Below are 19,728 nucleotides of genomic sequence, written 5' to 3'. Positions count from 1 at the left end.
TCACTAATGAAAAAAAACAGAACAAAGCGAATAATGTTAATGAAAGCATTTTTTATGAAACGATTTTTCTATGTATGTATGTAGTTGTTTATGAGTATCAATAATATCCTAAATTCAACAATAGATTAGGCCTTTCAGGAGTAATAAGTTACATATATAAAGTAACATTTTAGCTCTTAATTGCTAAGTTTCACATAAAATTTTTGTCATGAAATTTCTACCTTTTTTTTTTGAATATTCACAGTCATATTTTATTTTATTTTTAATTATTTTATTAACTTTTCATGTAGATTTTTACAATGTTTATGTCAATGCTTCATGGTTTTTTTGTGATTAGAAAAAAGTTGGCACTGATTATTTTATTATTTTTTTGAATATTTTTTTGAGTTTTTTGTAAGTTGCAAATGTGCTAAGCACTCTAGATTCACGTTTTTTCAATTGGTTTTAAACTAAATTAAGATTTGAAATTTCAAAGATTTTAAATTTGAATTTTAAATTTAAAATTTGAATTTTGAGATTTAAATTTGAAATTTGATTTGAATTGAAAAATTCGAAAGAAAATTTGAAATTAGAAAATAAATGAAATTTGAAAAGTTTGAAATTAGAATTAAATTTAAGTTTGAAAGATTTTAAAAAGTTCAAAAAGTTAAAATTTGAAGATTTCTCAATATTTAAACATTCCTGGATCTTCAAATTGAGAATCTGCAAGTCATTTAGCAATGGAAGATCAAAATTGTGACGATTTAAAACTTTTCTTCAAATTGAAATCTCTTAAAAATTGAAATTTCAATTTAAAAGTTTTGTAAACAAAAATTTAAATTCAAAAGTTTGAATTCATTAAGTTGAACAAATCCAACATTAATCGAGAGCACTTAGCACACATGCAAATAATTTTAATTTTCTACAATCTTATTTTCTTGAATGAAAATGTCAAAATAGAAATAACATGCATGAGACATATGTATGACTCGATTTAACATTCTTATTAATTTTTATTTTTTTTCATCTTCCCCCCTTTTACGTCTGCTAACTTCATTTGTGCGATATTTTATGAACAAAAGTAACTTTTTTATTCATTTTCATAAGGTTAATAATTTTATTCCTACCTTTCAAACATTTTTATTTTTTGTTACTTTTGGATGAATAATTTGATAAGGGTTGTGTTGAGGGAGAACAAAAGAAAAGTCACGCAAAATTGGATATTATTTTGAAACGAGCTTTTTAGTGCATTTCTTGGTGTCACAAGGTTAAGTTTCAATCCTGACCCATTGACAGCAAAACAACAAAGATTCTTTCAAAAGTCTTCAATTGTTGGTATTTTGGATAGATTCAAGATTCAAGGTGAGAAAAGAGCAAAACTCTCGAGTTTGTTATGAATAATAGAATAATAGAGGAATAGAAGATCTTGAAAATGAATACACTCAAGTGCACTCTAGAGATAGTTTTACAGATTATTATCCTTACTATTCGATATTATTATAGATATTGAATATTGATCAATCGATAAATTAAAGGGAAATTGCTTCATTTACAGCAATGAGATTATGTTTCGGTTTACGATTGTAGTGTTGAAGGTTCAATTCCTTATTGAATAGGTCTACTAATCTTAATAAGATAGAGTTAGTCTTTAGTCCGAACTCCCGAATTCCTCCCAACTCTGGACTAAAATGAAGTCGGAATCGAATTCTTACATCAAGAAACGTTCACAAAACTAATGGAATAGTCTAAAAATAGTTCAATCAAGCTTTAAATCCATCTCCAATCAATTCCCTTGAACTCAAGTTCACATCAGATATCCAAAACCAATTTTAGTAAGATTCTTTAATAAAATTGTGCATAACCTTCAAAATCAAAGTTCTCATTTTTCATTCTCTTCTCATCCTTATGGCACAAATGGATGTGCTTCAAGTGAAGCTCCAACTTCAGAAAAAAAGAATGTAAATTCTCTTGGGAAAATGCACTAAAAATATTGTTTCAAACAGATGTGACAATTTCCACGTTGCTCATTTTTCCCTGTCTTTAAATTATTTGTTGCTACCTTTAAGGTTGTGTTATTGACGTGCTGTGTAGTATATTTTTTGAAGGATAAGGAGAATTTGAATATTTTATTATATTCGAAAATTAAATCAAAATGATGATGTTGAAGTTAAAGTTGTACATATAATAATTTTCTTAATAAAACAAAAAATATTGAGGTGTACCTTAAAATAGGAACATAAAGTAGAGAGTGGGTAGGTGGGTGAAAATATTTCTGGGTGGGTATTTTTTGGAGAGATTTCTAGAAAAATATTTTATTTTTTTGTTTTAATTCTCTCACTCTAAAAAGTCTTTTTTCATCTTCATTTATTAACATTAACAGCAGTATTCATTGTTGAAAAATAATTTAATAAATTATTCATATTGTATTACACAGTTTTTCAAATATTTATCATTTTCACCTTATTTGAATATTATTCCATTTAATTTTCATCCATAATAATTTCTTTTTGTTCACCCGAAAAAACGAAAATGAAAATTGCGTATGACATTATCATTAATATTCTCTCTTCGTTATTAGTAAAACTTCCTTACTTTAATAGTGTAAACATTATTGCCAGTTTAGGGTAGAGTGTGAAGACAGTGATGGAATTAATGTCGATATATTTCCATTGATGAGCTCTCTCGACTCCATTTTGAATTTTCACAAGTTATTTTTTTGAATAATTTGATAGTACAGTTGAGTAGGTAGATATTTATTTGGTCAAAGGGGGGTCATTTCCATCACTACTAGCACTATTATCATTACTTTTATTGTTATTTCTTTAAATAATTCTTTGCTTAAAAGGCCCATTAAAGAATGTTACATTTGCTTTTATGTCGGGATGATTGTGAAAATTCAATGCCAGCTCCTGAGCATCCACTCATACCTGATACACCCATTACTTCTCGAAACACATCATTTATTTTATAGTTGTACCTGTAGACATAATGGAATGGGAGATGAAAAAAAAAGTTTATTTATATCCTTTTTCTGTTATAAATATTAAAGGAAGCACATGCTAGCCTTTTTTTGCAAAAATTTTTATCCAAGTTGAACACGTATAGGTATGGTTTCATAGTGATGTCCAATATTTGAATGAAGAAAGAGCATTGACCTGAGAATACTTGGGTATACTCAATAAAGTATACGTATTTGGGTATACTCAATAAAGTATATGTATTTGGGTATACTTACTAAAGTATACTTATTTGGGTATACTCACTTAAGTACACACACTTGGCCTTCTCTAAATTATCTAATAATCTAGCTAATTTACTCCACTTAACTCCTTCTCATAGTCATATTAATAGAATTTTTCCCATCCATCCCTAATATTAGACATCACATATAAGCCATCCCACATGAACTTCACTAAAAATAGACTTTAAAACCCCCACATTTTACTCACTTTGCAGAACATTCGATATAGTCCGATCGCCAGTGTTTACGAACGAGAGCTGATATATCCTTGAGTTCCTAGATGAAAAAAAAAGTATAATAAAATTCATATAAAATTAATATGACACAGCTACAACTCATACCTGAGTATAATTTGGCGAGTCAACCACCAAATCGATTTTATTACCAACAACCATAATGCTAAAATTGCGATGAGTGAAGCTTGATAGAATTTGCTCTCTGATCGATCGGCAATACTAAATTAAGAGAAATATGTATTAATATTTAAAATTGGGTAGTTTTTGTCCCAAATAATGTTGTTTATGCTTTGGAAAGTCTCAAAATGACAGAAAAATAATTTCTCATTTAAAACGAGAAGGCAAAACGACTCACTTGAAATGTATCCAAGTTTCCCATGTCAAAAACAAGGACGTAGACATGCATACATCTAAGGCCTAGTGGGTTGTTGTTGTGATTCCATTCAGCGAGATTATCTATAGGGAACTTTTTCTGCAAAAAACAAGAAGAGAGAAAAACAATAAAGATAGAAAATTGAAAGAAGATTCGTTCCTTTTTAACGTAGGATGCTTCGATATATTAATAGACGCCTCACATAAAAGCATAATATGAAATTATTTTTCACTTAGTGAATCATTGAGTGCTATGACAAATGTAAATTGCATTCATTCTATTTAGTTTCTTTGTATAAAAAAGATTGAATTGAAATAATGAAGTGCAATTGAATTGAATTAAAATTTATGGAGTATGATTAAGATAGTACAACTACTATGTGATATAAAAATAAATGGTGTGATATGAAATAGAAAGTTTCTTATGATGTAATAATGATTTTTACTCGACGATAATGTAGTTTTAGATTGAATCATGTAGAATCTATGTTGGAATGTAATTTTTTGATCTTATTATCTTCATTTTTTAAGTGAAATTGGAGGTTATTAAGTTTATCATTACATTTAGAAGATTCATTTTATTCAATTCAGCATTATTCAGCTTCTGATTTACTTAGCTGAATTCAGCTACTTATTCCCAACAGTATCTATCATTAGATAGTTGAATTCAGCAATATTTAGCAGCACTTTCAACTATATCCTATGCTGAAATTGCTAGAATCTCCTACTTTTCAGCTTAATTTATCTCTTTCCAATAAAACTTCTCATATTTAACTGAATTCAGCACAACTCAGCTCATGACACAAAACAATAACTTTGTTTACAAATTAAATTTTCATTAAATCACACTAAACTCGTAAATAAGACAATGAATTAGATTGATTGACAAGAAGATCTGTAGTAACAATGTTCAATATATTATTAAAGAAACGTCTTTTTGCGATACCTAATGTAGAATTTCTCAGAAAATGTTTTTATTACATCAGATTGAGGAAACTTTGGTTTTCTTTGAGAACTCTACGAAATCATTAAATTTAATAATTAATACTTCCTTAATTAATGTTTTTGGTGTTCTCATTTTTCTTGTTTGTGAAAAATGTCAGGTTTAAGCAATCTTAGGATTTTTGAAAGGTCATAAGTCTGCTGAATTGAACTGAATATCGCTAAATTATATTTAATATTGCTGAATTAGACTAAAAATTGTTGCATTTGACTGAATGTTGCTGAATTTAAGTGAATATTACTAAATTGGACTGAAATATTGATGAATTGGACCAAATATTGCTAAACTTGAGCTGAATATTGCTAACTGCTCACTCAAATGTCAATAATTTGACAATTTGAGCTCCCTAATCAATAATAATACAATTTCCAAACAAAAAAATTAAAAATTTAAATATTCCAAGCATAAAAAACTTGATGGCAACAAAAAGCACCGCATAAAAGCGTTTAACTTTCTTGTCAACATTACGCCTAAGATGTAATACATTCAAATACGAGAGAGAGAGGAAAAAAAAATGTTAAAAGAAAACTTCCTCATAAAAAATGCAAAACGAAATCATTTTATGCCTCAAAATATACCAAAATAAGAAAATCATTGTCATGCAGAAATAAATAATGTAATGAACGATGACAGATGTCATCAACAAATGTCATGTAAAAGTTTCCCAAAGAAACATTTCTTTTCTCATCATCCAGTATCATTAATAATGGTAGGAAATATATTATAGCAATTTTTGGATATATGCATAGAAATAAATTTGTCAATTATCGATTGAAGGATATAAATAATATAATACAAACCTGTGGTGGTACATCTAAAACGATAAGTTCTCGTATTACGGTATCGCAAACCAAGCAGCTTCGGTATCGATAAGGCTTTGCCGTGCGTACGTGCGTTGTGGAGAAATCATGTTTGAAAAATTGCTAAATTTATAGGAAATAAAGGATCATTGAATAAAAGGAGATAAATAAATGCTCAAGACTAAATATCTAATGCATATGATGACGGGTTGGCAAGACAAGCAGGCAAATTGGATAAAATAATTTTTCTTTTTTAAAGGGGATTTAAAATTTATTTATACCAAGATTTTTTTCAATACTGCCTTCATATTCCTTCAATATTGAGATTTAAATTGTTTTATGGAAAAAAAGGTTTAAGGTATTTCCGATAATATTATTCTTGTAAATTGTACAGACGAGGAATACATCATATCAGTTGAATTTGGAGATAGAAAAGGAGAAACTTCCTGCCATTTAAATATGATGAGTATGAAAAGTCAACCTTTCCTTTCTTTATCTTCCATTTTTGCATATTTTTAAGGAAAACACAGGGGGAGAAAAAATGCCAACATTAGAAAATGGTACTGAAGCACACTGAGATGTAAGTGCTTTTTACAGCACTATGGTTAAACGCTTCGGAGAGCACTTGACTGTTTTGATTGTTGAAGAAGTAAGGCATAATTTCTAATATTGCTATGGATACAATTGATCGTTGTTGTGTTCGAATCCTTATGATATTAAAGCTTTGGTAATAAATTGAGTCTATTATTAAGTTGGTCAGTATAGAATTTATTTACAGGAATAAAGCAACTACTGAACTGTGCTATAGAGATTCACATTCTTGAAAATGCAATTTATGAGTATAAAGGAAACTAAAGTTTGTGTTTGGTAAGTTAAACTCAAGTAAGGAAGTAGCGACTAGGGTTCTCAATCCCGGAATTGGATAATATGTAATCCTAGTAATTAGGCAACGACCAGCACCTTAGTAACGACTAGCAACTAGCTCAATACAGTAGAAGCTACTTAAAATCTTGGTATGAACAAATTAAATGAATATATAAGGCATAAAAGGCGACTCACTTGTAAGATTTGTGTTTTCCCTACGCCGGAAGAACCCAAAAAGGCCACTTTGAGTGGTCCTTGCTTCCATGACGTCTCCTGATTATTCCCTTCCAGAGTGAATCGCTATGCAGTATGTTGTGCAATACACTTTTTCTGCATTAAAAGTTCCATATCAATTGCAATACGATCCGTACATTTGTTACTACTTTTATTCCTATTGTTGCTATTACCATTACTATTTTTATTTGCTTGTGTATGTTCAATAAACTTTATATTATTTTGATAATTCAAACGTGTTTGACCTTTTAACAGTACTACTTTCAAATTATTTTCTGTTGATGGCGACAATGGAAATGTCTTACTATTGCCATTCCACATTATTGTGAGTAAGAAGAGCAACAACGAAAGAATTTATGGATTTCCAAATTAGAACGAATTTGTGAAAATTTTTATAAGTCAAATTTTTTTTTTTTTATATATATTTTTATATATTTTTCCTTATTTTTGTATTTTATACGCCACTAGAAAGGAATTGCCAATTTATGCTTAGTTTGTATATTTTAGATCTTCTTTTATTGTTTGTCATGAAGTGCCACACATAGAAGAAGAAACACTAGATATTAGACTAGGGAGGGAAGGTAAATAAATAAATTTTATGATTAATGGTTTTCAGGTGGTACCATTCTACCTGATGGCTGGGATGCTTGTGCTATGTGAACCGTTTCGAAAAGCTATTGGAGTAAGAAGTTTAATGCCATATAATAACATAAACTCGTTGAAAGATAAATCAAAGGAAAAATAAATTTTCATTATGTAACTTTGATGCGTTGGCTGTAAAGGCTAAAATTATCCTTTTTTTGGTGGGGAGGCTTTGAATTATTGCTTGGTTAAATGATAATGACTTTAAAAGTTGCACTCACGCTGAATTGATTACACAAGGCTTATTATTAAAATTGCCAGCGATTATTTACACTTCACAACTTTATGAATTATGACTGAGACTGCTTTTTCTTTTCCCATTTGTGTCTGTGAATTACCGTCACTACCACTTAGCGTCAAGAATCTTTCAAGTTGAGATAAGAGTTTTAGAACATATTTACATAATGGGTGTGTGTCTTGTGTATATTCACTTTGAACCTTCTTTTCTCTTAAAGTGTTATCGCACATTACAGCTTAGCAAGAAAGCTTGCTGTTTAAATGTGCTTTTAAAAGATTTTTAATGAATTATTTTGGTTGGATTTAATGAATGAACATTTTAAATTGGACTTTCACGCCCTTTGCATCTTTATTTTCATATTTTTACATCCTTTGTCGTTATATTTTCATAAGTTCACACCCTTCGAAGCTTAATTTTCATATTTCCACACCCCTTTTGTTTTCATTCACAAAACACAAATTTTGTGGTTATTTTCGATAGTTAAGCTCATTTCCTCACAGCTTCTAATTGAAGCGTAACAACAAACTTTTTCGTAACCACAAAATTATCCAGCAAAATCATCAAAATATAAAGTAAACAGTGAAAATTTCCAATTTCAAAGGTATCTTCAAATTACACGAGATATCGAATAGACAAACAAATAAGAATAAAAATTGTGGTAATCAAGTTCAATTTCGATATAATACCAATTATTTGCTGATTTTTCGGCAAACATATCGAGTATGCATATCGAATTGCTAATTTATAGAATAATATGAAAAACTTTAAAGAGATTCTCAACATTAAAGTGAATAAAGCTGATGTTCATCGAACCATCAAAAATCAGCAGTCAGTGAAATTGTCAGAGGAACGTAGAGTCTTTAAATTAATTCATTGTCATCAGAGAATAATGGAAGAGCTTGTAATCAAGTTGTATACCTTAATTCTTTTACAGAACAGCCTTTTTTCTCTGTACCAAAATAGATAAAAATGCACGTGAGAAGAAATTTTCATCACTAAAACTTTTAAATTGGGGTAGTGATAAGAAGTCGAGAGAAAAATATGTCATAAAAATTATGGCTGAAGACGACCTTGTTGTTTGTATCAAATTATAATATTTTGGATATTACCATAAACCGCTAAGAGAAATGTTTAATGAAGTTATTAGAAAATTTTCACACCGACAAACGCTATATAACAAGATGATCCCTCACTTATTACTTTTACCATTGAGTGAGCAAGAGAGAGAAAAGGTTTATTATTCCCGGAAAGCGTGTACTTCTTTAAAGTGTGTGTCTATGGTGGAATTCCCATGTATATGACTAATAATTTGTTTAGAGCACGCGAGGAAAAATTTCTTGAGTGCTGAAAATTTAATAAAAAAAAAAAGAGAATTGCCGTGCCTGAATGTATTTTTTCATGATTTCGTGCGAAAATACATGTTTTTCTTACATCCCTTCTTATTATTCCGTAAGGTATTATCATCATCCTCAATGTTACTCAATCTCCGTTGATGTTTTTTTACTCTTATACACTGAGGCATACAGCAACATAAAACGTTTATCTCCGAGAGAGTGAAAGAGAGATTTTTCATGGGAGCTTATCCCTCAAAAAAGCTGTTCTAAACTACAACACAAATGTCATATTCAGCTTATTTTTTTATATAGTACAAAGACGGTCGCCTTTTGATAAAAAAAAGTAATTTATCATTACGCTAGCAGCAATAGATTTCAATATACATGTTCATCACCCAAAAGAATAGCAAAAAATAAAAAAAAAGTAAAGAAGAAGTAAAATTCGCACTGAGACATCCTCCCTCGCCATCTATCTGTTGCTACTGCCGATGCCAATGCTCTTTCAGTCTAATCATTTATATCAAAAAAATAATATATATGAATGAATGAAAATGTTGAGAAAAAGCAGAAAATTGAGAATGTGTGTAGCATTCGCATAGGGCACACAAGAAAGAAAAAAAAATTGTTTTCTGGATGAATGAGCATTGAGTTTTTCGTTCTCTATGTGTGGCAACGAAATGGTTATATAACATCCTTTTCATCGTCATGTTAATGTCTGCATTTAAAATTAATGTAAAATTTACATTATTATGAATTTAGATGCTCTTTTTGTATTATTTGCATCCTGCAGATGTGCTTTATGCTTAAGTTAATTAACATTTTTAACTTAAATATGATGCAAAAAAAATTTCACTTCAATTCTATGAAAATCACAAACTTTTTTTTTGTTTCTGCCTTTCCTTAAAAAAAAGCTTCTTTTTAACAATTAATTATCGTAAATGTAAAATGTTATCACTAAATTTAACGTTTTTATTTTATTTTATTTCACAACTTTTTTCAACACTAGGGCACTTTAGTAATATATTTTAATTTTTTATTTGATTAATATCTCCTTTTCATTTGAAAAAGGAAGTCTTTTCTCCTTCGATTCGAAAGGGAAAAAAAGTGTGTGTATTTTTCATATATAAAAAATCAATTTTCTTTTCCTTTCTTTCTTCCTGCCTTCTTTCTCGACTTCATGCAATAAACCTTCTCTCACTGTTGCCTTATTTCGGCTGAATAAAAAATTTATTGTGAGAACCTCCAAAGGAAAAATATATTTTTGCTACATGCGAAGTTAATGTTGAATCATTGCTTTCTAGGATGAAAATTTCTGTGAGAAAATTTTAGGAAAAACATCAGAGAGAATTTTCCCACAGAGAGTTTTTCTCTTCTCATATCTGCATATTATGAACAATGTAGTCTCCCGTAGTTCCTCTTATGAGATGAAAAACATTCGAAAAAGTTAACTAAAAACGATGAAGCAACAAGGTACAAAACCATTCATGATTGTGTTTATATAAAGTATTTAATGTTTTAAACAAATTGATTACTGAGAGATTTGAGTTTCGCAAGTGTATTTACGTTGAAAGCTGTTACATGTGCAAAATGATATTAACAATTCCCAGGATATGTCATACATAAGATCTCTTTTTCATATTTTTTTCTTTCTTTCACATCATTTTTGTTTCAATATTTTTTCATCTCTTAAAACAAAAAAATCCATAAATGTACACAGGCTTCGACGTGAAATGTTGGAAACGTTTTTGTGGTCTTGTGTAGGATGTTTGTAAATCATATCAACTATTGCATCATATATTTGAATGAAAATTGTAAAGAATCTCTCAACCGTCATTTAATATTCAAATTATATTTGCAAATACAATTATTTGAATTCCCCTTTTACAGTTGTTAGTCCCCTTCATGTAAATATTTAGTCTTTTTCTGAACTTTGAAGAATAAACATAGTTGTTATCAAATTTAATCCGTGAGAAGTCTTTAATTAAACTTTACTGCGTCTCTTTAAAGTTATTGAACTAGATTTAAGCCCTAAATAATTCAATAAACTCAATATTTGAACATTTCTTACAAATTTTTTTTAAGAAATTTTGAAATTTTTAGATTTTAAATTTAAAATTCCGTTAAAATTTCGAAATCTTCAAATTTAATCTAGGACTGCTCAAAAATTCATCCCCTAAATCATTGATATTCATCTTAACAAAGATACATCATTCAAATCTGCTCATCATACACGACATATCATTTTCCGTCCACTTCAATGTATATTGATATATGGATATGAGGATAAATCAATATTCTACAAATAAATATGATGACTCTTCGTCGTTTACTTAATGTTATAGATTTCAAAACTTTTCATATCGTACATTATTCTCTCTATCTAATCGAGGAGGAGAAGCGTGGGAGATATTTTGTCATTGGAACACGTTGTTGATTTAGAACTCTTGTACTTGAAACTTTAAATTTAATTATTCAATGAATATACGTGTAATATAACCCTAGGCTGCGATAGAAAACCGATTGATTGACTTTTTAAACAATTTATTGCCATGTTGTAGCTGAAAAAAAAAATAGAAATTTTAATTTTATGGACACCGACATCAATCAGAACGGTTCCTGAATTCAAATCGTTTGGACGTTTCTTAATTTTAATCGAAAGGGTTGAAAAAAAATCAATTAATTGAAAAGGATTGGAATTGAATAAAAATCAAGGTGGATAATTTGAAGATTTTTGGTTAATTTAGATTTATTTTTGTCTGTTTGCTTCTTTAATGGACTGGAAATTAAGATTTGTGTTTAATTTGTAGATTTTAAATTTACGTGAATTTTAGAAAATTAAAATTTAAAAAGTGAAATTTAAAAATTTCAATTTTTAATATTTGAATTTTTGAAATATCTAAATATCTAAATCTTTAAAATATTTAAAGTTAAAAATTTAGAAATTTAAATTATGTAAAATAAATATAAAACTTAAAATTCAAATATTAAAATTTGAAAAAGTTTGGAATTTTAAAAACCTTTTCATCACCAATAAAAGTGAATAAAAACTTCATTGTCAAGTTTCACAAATCTCAAAAAAGCAAGAATTAAAAATAACAGTGCAAGTTGAAACAAATAAAGTTGAAAATTACTAATTATTTCATCAGATTTATCTGATAACAAACTTTACTATTTGTTGAATTAAAAAATTAAGAAAAATCTTTACTAACAGTTCATTTATAAACTTTTGCTTTTCTCATTATGAAAATTTTTTCTCTCTAAAGAAAACAAAAATCAACTTTTTAGTTTTCTTTCTGTGATAGTTTAAGATTTCCATAAACGAGTTTTTATAGCTTCATGACTTTGTTGCAATATAAATAATAATGTTTAAAGTTTGTAATATTTTATCATGATTAACGAAGAGGGAATTGAAGGTTTTATATTTAAATATGACTAAGTTTACCAAAAAAAAAAAAAATCGTTTTGAAATTTTAAAACTTTAATTTTGAAAAATCTAAATTTTGGTTTTGAAATTTTAATTTCTTCAAATTTAAAAAATAAATTTTAAAAAATTAAATAATTTAATTTCGAAATTTTAAAATTTTAATTTTGAAATTTCAAATTTATAAAAATTTAATTTTGAAAATTTGCTAGTTTAATAAAATATAAATTTTAATAAAAAATTGATGAAAAACTCAAAAACGAATCGACAGAATTTTAAAATCTTTAAAAACTTCTTTTCTCAAACTTGCGTGAGGCTGTCTTAATTGGAATTCTCAGTTATAAAAATGAAGAGATATTTATTTAAAGAAACAAGCCTCGCTTATCATCAGAAAATAATCTCAAAACAGTATCATTTTGTTCACGTACTCTGTGTGATTCTCCTTAACAACCTTTTAAATTTCTTAAAGGTAACGCTGCATGTTTATGACGATTTAATGCTTTTCGTACAATCTTTAGAAAATAGAGTCATTTTTATTTAAAAAATAAACAATGTAGTCTTCCTTAATGTTTAAATATTCAAACAATGCGCATGAAAAAGACTTGTGAGAATGCAGAACAGACTAAAAATACATTTCTGCTCTAAAAATCACAATATATTTATTATTTGTCCACAAAATAAATCCTCTCAACAAATATCATAGATTTTCCATTTTTAAAATCCACAGATGCAAGTGCAACAACCCAGATACACGGGTATTGTGGCAGACTTGCTGCCCAACATCCGACTAATGCAGGCCATCGGACATTTCATCTTTCGTTACGTTACGGGTCCCATCTTAATTCGTAGACTCTACTCATACATGACACTCATCTTGTTTTTATTCCAATTTGTCTGTATTTTGATAAATTTGGCACAGAACACTGACGAAGTTAGCGAACTGACGGGTTGGTATAATTACTCGTGCAGCAAAATTATTTTATATCCTTTTTTAATTAAAAAACAAAAAAATTATCTTCTTTTCTTGTCATTCGATATAAATTAGCAAACACAATTACGGCATTATTCTTCGCACATTGCATCACAAAATTCCTTTATATTTATGCAAACTCTGAAAAAGTATATCGTACGATGGGAATCTGGAATCAGTCTAACACTCATGCATTATTTGCGGAATCTGATGCAAGGTAAACATTTACACTGCTTCTTAGCTTCTGTATGAATATGACAGAGATAAAAAAAAACTAATGTCATTCACAGATTTCATTCGCTAACGCTGACAAAAATGCGACGACTATTATTCATAGTCACGGCGACAACTTGTTCGATTGCAATTTGTTGGACAACGCTAACATTCTTCGGCGACAGTACAAAGTTATGGAAGGATAAGGCACTCAATGAGACTGTTACGGTTGAGATTCCCAGGTTGATGATAAAGTCATGGTACCCATGGAACTCATATACTGGAATGGGATATTACCTATCATTTGCATTACAATTTTATTATTTGCTCTTCTCTATGCTGCAATCGAATCTCTCGGATGTTCTCTTCTGCTCTTGGGTGCTCTTCTGTTGCGAACAATTGCAGCATCTTAAGGTAAATAAAAGAAAAAGTTTTTCTGTCATCGCTTGCTAATGGAAAATTGCTTTTTTTATTATTTTCTCCGATTAGTTCAGTTTATGTTTAACTTTCATTTCTCAATTGATGCTGTATTTGAACTAATTTACCATGAAAATATTTTGCATCTTTTTTACTGAACTCACTTTTGAGGCAGAAATTTTTGCATCAGTTTTCAAGCAGAAAATTTGATTTCTTATATAAAATCCATCAAAGCTTGCTATAAAACCTGAAATGTAATTTTCTTTATATTAAATCTTTTTTAATAGGGAATTATGAAACCATTGATGGAGCTTTCAGCCACATTGGATACATATCGTCCAAATTCCGCAGCCTTATTCCGAAATATATCAGCGGGATCAAAATCAGAATTGTTACTTAATGAAGGTAAGGTATTTTTGTAATATTAAATATTATCCTCTTATCGTAGATCCTCAAGTAAAGCTATTCCATGAAAAATAAATCTCCTACCTTTTGTTATTTCCATATAGAAATTGAAAATGAAAAGAACTCAAACTACGATATGAATATAAGTGCAATCTATAGCACAAAGGCTGATTGGGGAGCTCAATATCGTGCACCGACAACCTTACAAAGCTTTAATGGTATGAACGGAACCAATCCAAATGGATTAACCAAGAAACAAGAGCTCATGGTACGAAGTGCCATTAAGTACTGGGTAGAACGTCATAAGCATGTTGTACGGTAAGAGTTTAATGACACCAACATAAAACTTATTGTCTAACAAGATAAGAATGAGAAACAATTGAAAAAACTTTTAATTTTTTTTTTCTTCTCATCCTTGTTGTCTTCCTTTAAATAGCTTCGTCTCTGCTATCGGTGACACTTATGGTTTAGCTTTATTGTTTCACATGTTGACATCGACCATTATGTTAACATTGTTGGCATATCAGGCAACCAAAATTGATGGCATAACAGTTTTTGCACTCGGTGTTTTGGGCTATCTTGTTTATGCTTTAGCCCAAGTATTCTTGTTCTGTATCTTTGGCAATCGTCTAATCGAGGAGGTAAATACAGCACAATACAAGAAAATCTTCTTGTTCCGACACAAAAAATTGTCATTCTCATTTTTCTTTTCTTCATTTTCATTTCAATTCCCTAAATACGCAGAGCTCAAGTGTCATGGAAGCAGCCTATTCTTGTCATTGGTATGACGGAAGTGAAGAAGCAAAGACATTTATACAAATTGTATGCCAACAGTGTCAAAAGGCAATGACCATCTCTGGTGCGAAATTCTTTACCGTTTCCCTTGACTTGTTTGCATCGGTTTTAGGTGCGGTGGTTACCTACTTTATGGTTCTTGTACAGCTCAAGTAAATTTATCGTTTTAAAGTGCAATTAAAGAAAAAGAAAATCGAAAAAAATAAATATGAATCATATTGTTACGGTTTAGTTGTTCTTTGAAGTTTTATACTTTATATTGAAAAAAAAAAATCTTCAACAAGATTCAACATGCATTCTTGGCTAAGTTTATCAAGGAAAAGTTTTTTAATATAAAAAGAAATTGATGTACAAAGTAGTTATTATAACATTATGGAACAAAAAAAAAATTGCAACAAAAACAATTATGATAATCCTATGTAGATCATTGAATTCTTAAGACTAACAAATTTGAATATCTGGAAAGTTCTATAGGTTGTGCCAGTAACATTATAATTGTACTGAATAAAAAAGGATGCGAACTTTTTGCATCTAAAATCTGTTCAGTAAAAAAAAATTTCGCATCTTTAGTTCGTTCATTAAAAAAATGTCAAGTATTAAGCTATTGGCACACACTCACCCATCCCAAGTTTTTGCTTTATTTTGAGGATGTGCCAACAGCATCTTAAATGTATTCAGTAAATCAGGATCTCTAGTTTGTTCAGTAAAAAATGTCAACTTTTAGGCTATTTACATACTCTTTTCCTGTTTCATTCCCAATTTTTTGCTTTATTTAAAGGGTGTGCCAATATAATTTTAAAAGCATTCAGAAAATATGAAGCAAACTTTTTGCATCTAAAGTCTGTTCAGTAAAAAAAAAACTTTTCGCGTCTTAAGTTCGTTTAGTGAAAAAATTTTGCATCTAAAGTTTGTTCAGTAAAAAAAATGATGCAAAACTTTTCGCATCTTTAGTTCGTTCAGTAAAAAAATGACAAATACCAAGCTATTGGCACACTCTATCCCTTTACCACCCCCAAGATACAATCATGAATATGGTGATAAAAGCATCTCTTTTACTAAACAAACTGTTTGGTTGTCTTTATACAGAAATTAAAAAATTAATTTTCTTTGTTGTTAATTTAATTATGAACTATGTACACAAAATAGGAAAAATTAATATCATTTGCGTAGTTTTAAAGTTTATTGGCATTTTTATGTGAAATAACAATAATATTATTACAATAATTAACTTTCAAATTGGTTTTTACTTTATAAGATTCAAAGTATGTTTAAGACTCACATAGCCAGCATGGAATCGAGTTGCTAATTGGGCTTCAAAAATCGCCCTTCATTAATTGAATTAAGTTTCCCAATAAATGTTTATACTGATTAACATTACAAACAGAATGATGCAAAAAAATTGTATGAAATTATGTAACTAAATTTTTTAGAATACTAATATCATTAAGTATGCTACCTCTTTTCTCTCTTTAATGAAATCACCACCTAAGGTCAGTAAATTTTCATCAAAATTTTTGATTCATATGAAATATCCATTAAACATCAAGAATAAATTAATCCGAAATGAATAATTAGAACAATTTATGTCAAAATTAAATTTCAAAAGTGAAGAAAAGCATTAAGTGGGGGTCATCCATAAATGATGTCTGGTGATTATAATTCAAGAGAAAATGGGTGACCAATTTAAGGATTAGGATCAATTGCGGCAAATACAGTCAAATTTAGTCCTTTTCCTTGCCCTATTATCTCTTCACACTTCACCCCAAACCTGCTCTTCATCCAATCTTCCCCCTTCTTACCCCTCTCCCCTCTCTTTTTTCGTAAAAAATTCTTCAATTCTTCAATTTGCTTTGGGAAGAATCTCCTATACCCTAAATTTGCGATCCTTCTCCAAAAATCCAATTTACCCCATCACTTCATTTCTGCTCCTACCCGTCTCCTCATGCACCTCCTAAAGTATGTAATATCAGACATCATGACCGAATGACCCCGACTAACCGAAAAAAAAATCATTAATGAATTCAAAGCCCCATTTTGATATACATTCCAGCATATTTAACTATCCCACCACCGAATCAAATAATTAAGTGCCTATTAAGCGAAGTAGAAACTCTTTTTTTCGGACTTTATATGCTTAAAAAGAAAGAAAAAAAAATATTTTCAAAAATATAAAATTAAGCAGCATATATGAAGAAAATAAAAATAACTTTTATGTGAAATAATCATAAATGTTCATTTCTCGCTCTAATTAAAATGTATTCGCACTAAAATTAAATTTATTTTGCTGAGCTTTGCAATACCTAACGCATCGATATGAGGCGGATATGAAACAATTATAAAATATTCGAGGAATCTCATTTAAAAATATAATATAAGGCAGGCAGGCAGGCAATTTTTTTTATGCAATTAAAAAAAAAGTTTTGAAAGATAATAAATTTATGAGATGGTTTTATTTTCTGTTAAAATGTAAAGCATACACACATGTATTATGAATCGGATGATTATATGAAGCTGGTGAATTATGATACATTATTATCAGATTATGTATGTATGAAAAATCCATTTTTCACTCATCGGCATTAAACGAAACATTTATTTAATGTGGCAAGTCTCAAAAAAGTTTAATATAGCGTAGATTGTATATGACGGCATGAAAAGGATGGAATTGAATTAATAATGGGAAAAATTTACGCTTATAAGTTCTGTTATGAAATCATCTATTTATTCAACATAATTTTATGAAACAACACTATTAAATTTCCTCTTAATATATTTATATTTTCTTATTGAAATAAAAGTTGAATTTTGTGATCTAATCAGATGAGGATCTTTGTGAATAAATGAGAATGGAAATGAAATTTGATTTTGAATTTTTTTGTGGTGGGGTATTTCCGGAAAATTGGGATGCTATGAGTCTAAGGATTATCTTTCTGAGGAAAATTATCCCAAGCAGCACAACGTTTTCGCTAGGACACCGCTAAGTCGCTTAAATTACAGTAAAACTCAAAGTCGTCTTGACAGTACCCTGACACTGTGATCTATGTCATCTCTTACTTGGCATCTAAAGCCGTTTTTGTCATTAACTGCTATTTTCCAATTACTTGTACTAATTGCTTCACTATGACTATCAACAGCCTCTTTGATTGTGCCGCTCGGGTTACTTAAATTACTCTCAGTGTGAAGCTATATTTAGAGGATATTATCAATATCCGTTGCTAATTTAATGATTGAAAATCAGTACATTAATGCATTTACTTAATAAAATCTCATTAGATTTGTCTCTAATTACATATAGAATGTCTGAATCATATATAAAACCAAAGTTGTACGACCCTTTGCGTATGATAAAGATATATTCTCAGTTGAGCGACGCAGTGGTCAAGTATGTATATATGATACGTGACGATGACACTGCGGCAAAAGATTTACGAGTCAGCATGATAGCTTCTCGCCTTTTTAAACTACATATGTATTGAAGCTCATAGATTTACGTTGACGAGTATAGACTGAAATACTGTCACGAAACTAGTTAGAATTAAGCTTCAATTTTTCTATTTTCAACCAAAATGTTTTCCTGCTGTAAAATTGGACCAAAATCAGCCGTCATAAGGCCATCAGGACAATTTTACATCTAGTCATTAACGCGTTAGCTACCATTAACGAGTCCCAGACTATATTTGGCTGCTCCGAAGAACAGTTTTAAATTTCAAGAGTTATAATCTTTGGACTACTGAGTCATAAGAGAATACAGACAGAAATGCAGCAATAAAAAATGAATTAATTTCTTCTTTTTGAAGCAGTTTGAATATCTCTCTAAATTACTAAGGAAATAAAAGAAATAAATGTTTATTTAGTTAGCCAATTAGATCAAAAAATTTATTTGAGTACTAATAAATGTGAATGTAAATCATCTTATGCATCAAATAATTGCTTTATTGCCTCATCTTTATTCAAATATTTTCTTATCTCAAAACTCAAAATCATCAATGACATTTTCATAAGCTCATTTAGTATTGATACTCCCACTTGACAACTCCCATTAAATGAAGAAGAATCCCTAAAAAGTGCTCAATTTTCTGGAAATCATACAAATATATCAATTGCCATTTACATAAAGATGTATAAAATTCAAATTTTATTTTCATTGCATTCTCATTATTTCCCATTCGTTCCTCATATCTAGATTACAAAAAGACTCTCTAAATGTCAATTCATTGACTTTCAATATTGAAAGAAGCAAAAAATTATTTTATTTTATTGATTTTTTTAATCTTTTCTCAATTTCATTATAGAAATGTGTTTTTTTTGCAGACCCAATTTCCTCATAACACCAAAAATGCAATTTATAATTTTTTTTTAATAAAAAATATAGATATTCATGAAATCTACGCGTATGTTGCTACACATGCAGATTAATGTAGATAAAAAAGTAATTTGAATGCTTCTCATGAGTCGGGGATTGCAAATGGGTATCATTTGAATATTATGCTGATTATTTGATTGAATTTTTAAGTTTATTGAAAAAGGAAGAATGATAATGAGGAACATACTCAGAAAAAGGTCG

General features: G+C 29.2%; 2 protein-coding genes across 3 annotated transcripts; one reads left to right on the top strand and one right to left on the bottom strand.

The window, feature by feature from the left end:
• Positions 1-2,289: 2,289 nt before the first annotated feature.
• LOC139093366 (ras-like protein family member 10B) lies at positions 2,290-7,173 on the bottom strand. The gene is made up of 6 exons (XM_070644068.1): positions 6,691-7,173; positions 5,632-5,754; positions 3,812-3,928; positions 3,562-3,675; positions 3,429-3,496; positions 2,290-2,956 (listed from the first exon to the last, which is right to left on the bottom strand). The coding sequence occupies exons 3-6, from the start codon at positions 3,860-3,862 to the stop codon at positions 2,830-2,832; spliced, it is 360 nt and encodes a 119-aa protein (XP_070500169.1). The 5' UTR covers positions 3,863-3,928; positions 5,632-5,754; positions 6,691-7,173; the 3' UTR covers positions 2,290-2,829.
• A 4,387-nt stretch (positions 7,174-11,560) lies between these two features.
• Orco (odorant receptor co-receptor) lies at positions 11,561-16,029 on the top strand. Of its 2 annotated transcripts, none has more exons than XM_070643766.1 (8): positions 11,561-11,655; positions 13,092-13,311; positions 13,410-13,551; positions 13,625-13,961; positions 14,252-14,369; positions 14,474-14,687; positions 14,806-15,010; positions 15,114-16,029. In XM_070643766.1, the coding sequence occupies exons 2-8, from the start codon at positions 13,092-13,094 to the stop codon at positions 15,318-15,320; spliced, it is 1,443 nt and encodes a 480-aa protein (XP_070499867.1). In that variant the 5' UTR covers positions 11,561-11,655; the 3' UTR covers positions 15,321-16,029. The 2 variants fall into 2 exon arrangements, with proteins under 2 accessions (XP_070499867.1, XP_070499868.1); XM_070643767.1 differs by lacking the exon at positions 11,561-11,655 and adding an exon at positions 12,731-12,833.
• The last annotated feature ends 3,699 nt before the right edge of the window (positions 16,030-19,728 follow it).

The sequence above is a fragment of the Chironomus tepperi genome, unplaced genomic scaffold (genome assembly GCF_022539635.2).
Source record: "Chironomus tepperi strain 1889 unplaced genomic scaffold, CSIRO-AGI_Ctep_v1 contig_335, whole genome shotgun sequence".
Lineage (NCBI taxonomy): Eukaryota > Metazoa > Arthropoda > Insecta > Diptera > Chironomidae > Chironomus > Chironomus tepperi.
The sequence above is the reverse complement of the archived record's forward strand: the minus strand, read 5'-3'. Positions and strand labels throughout refer to the sequence as shown.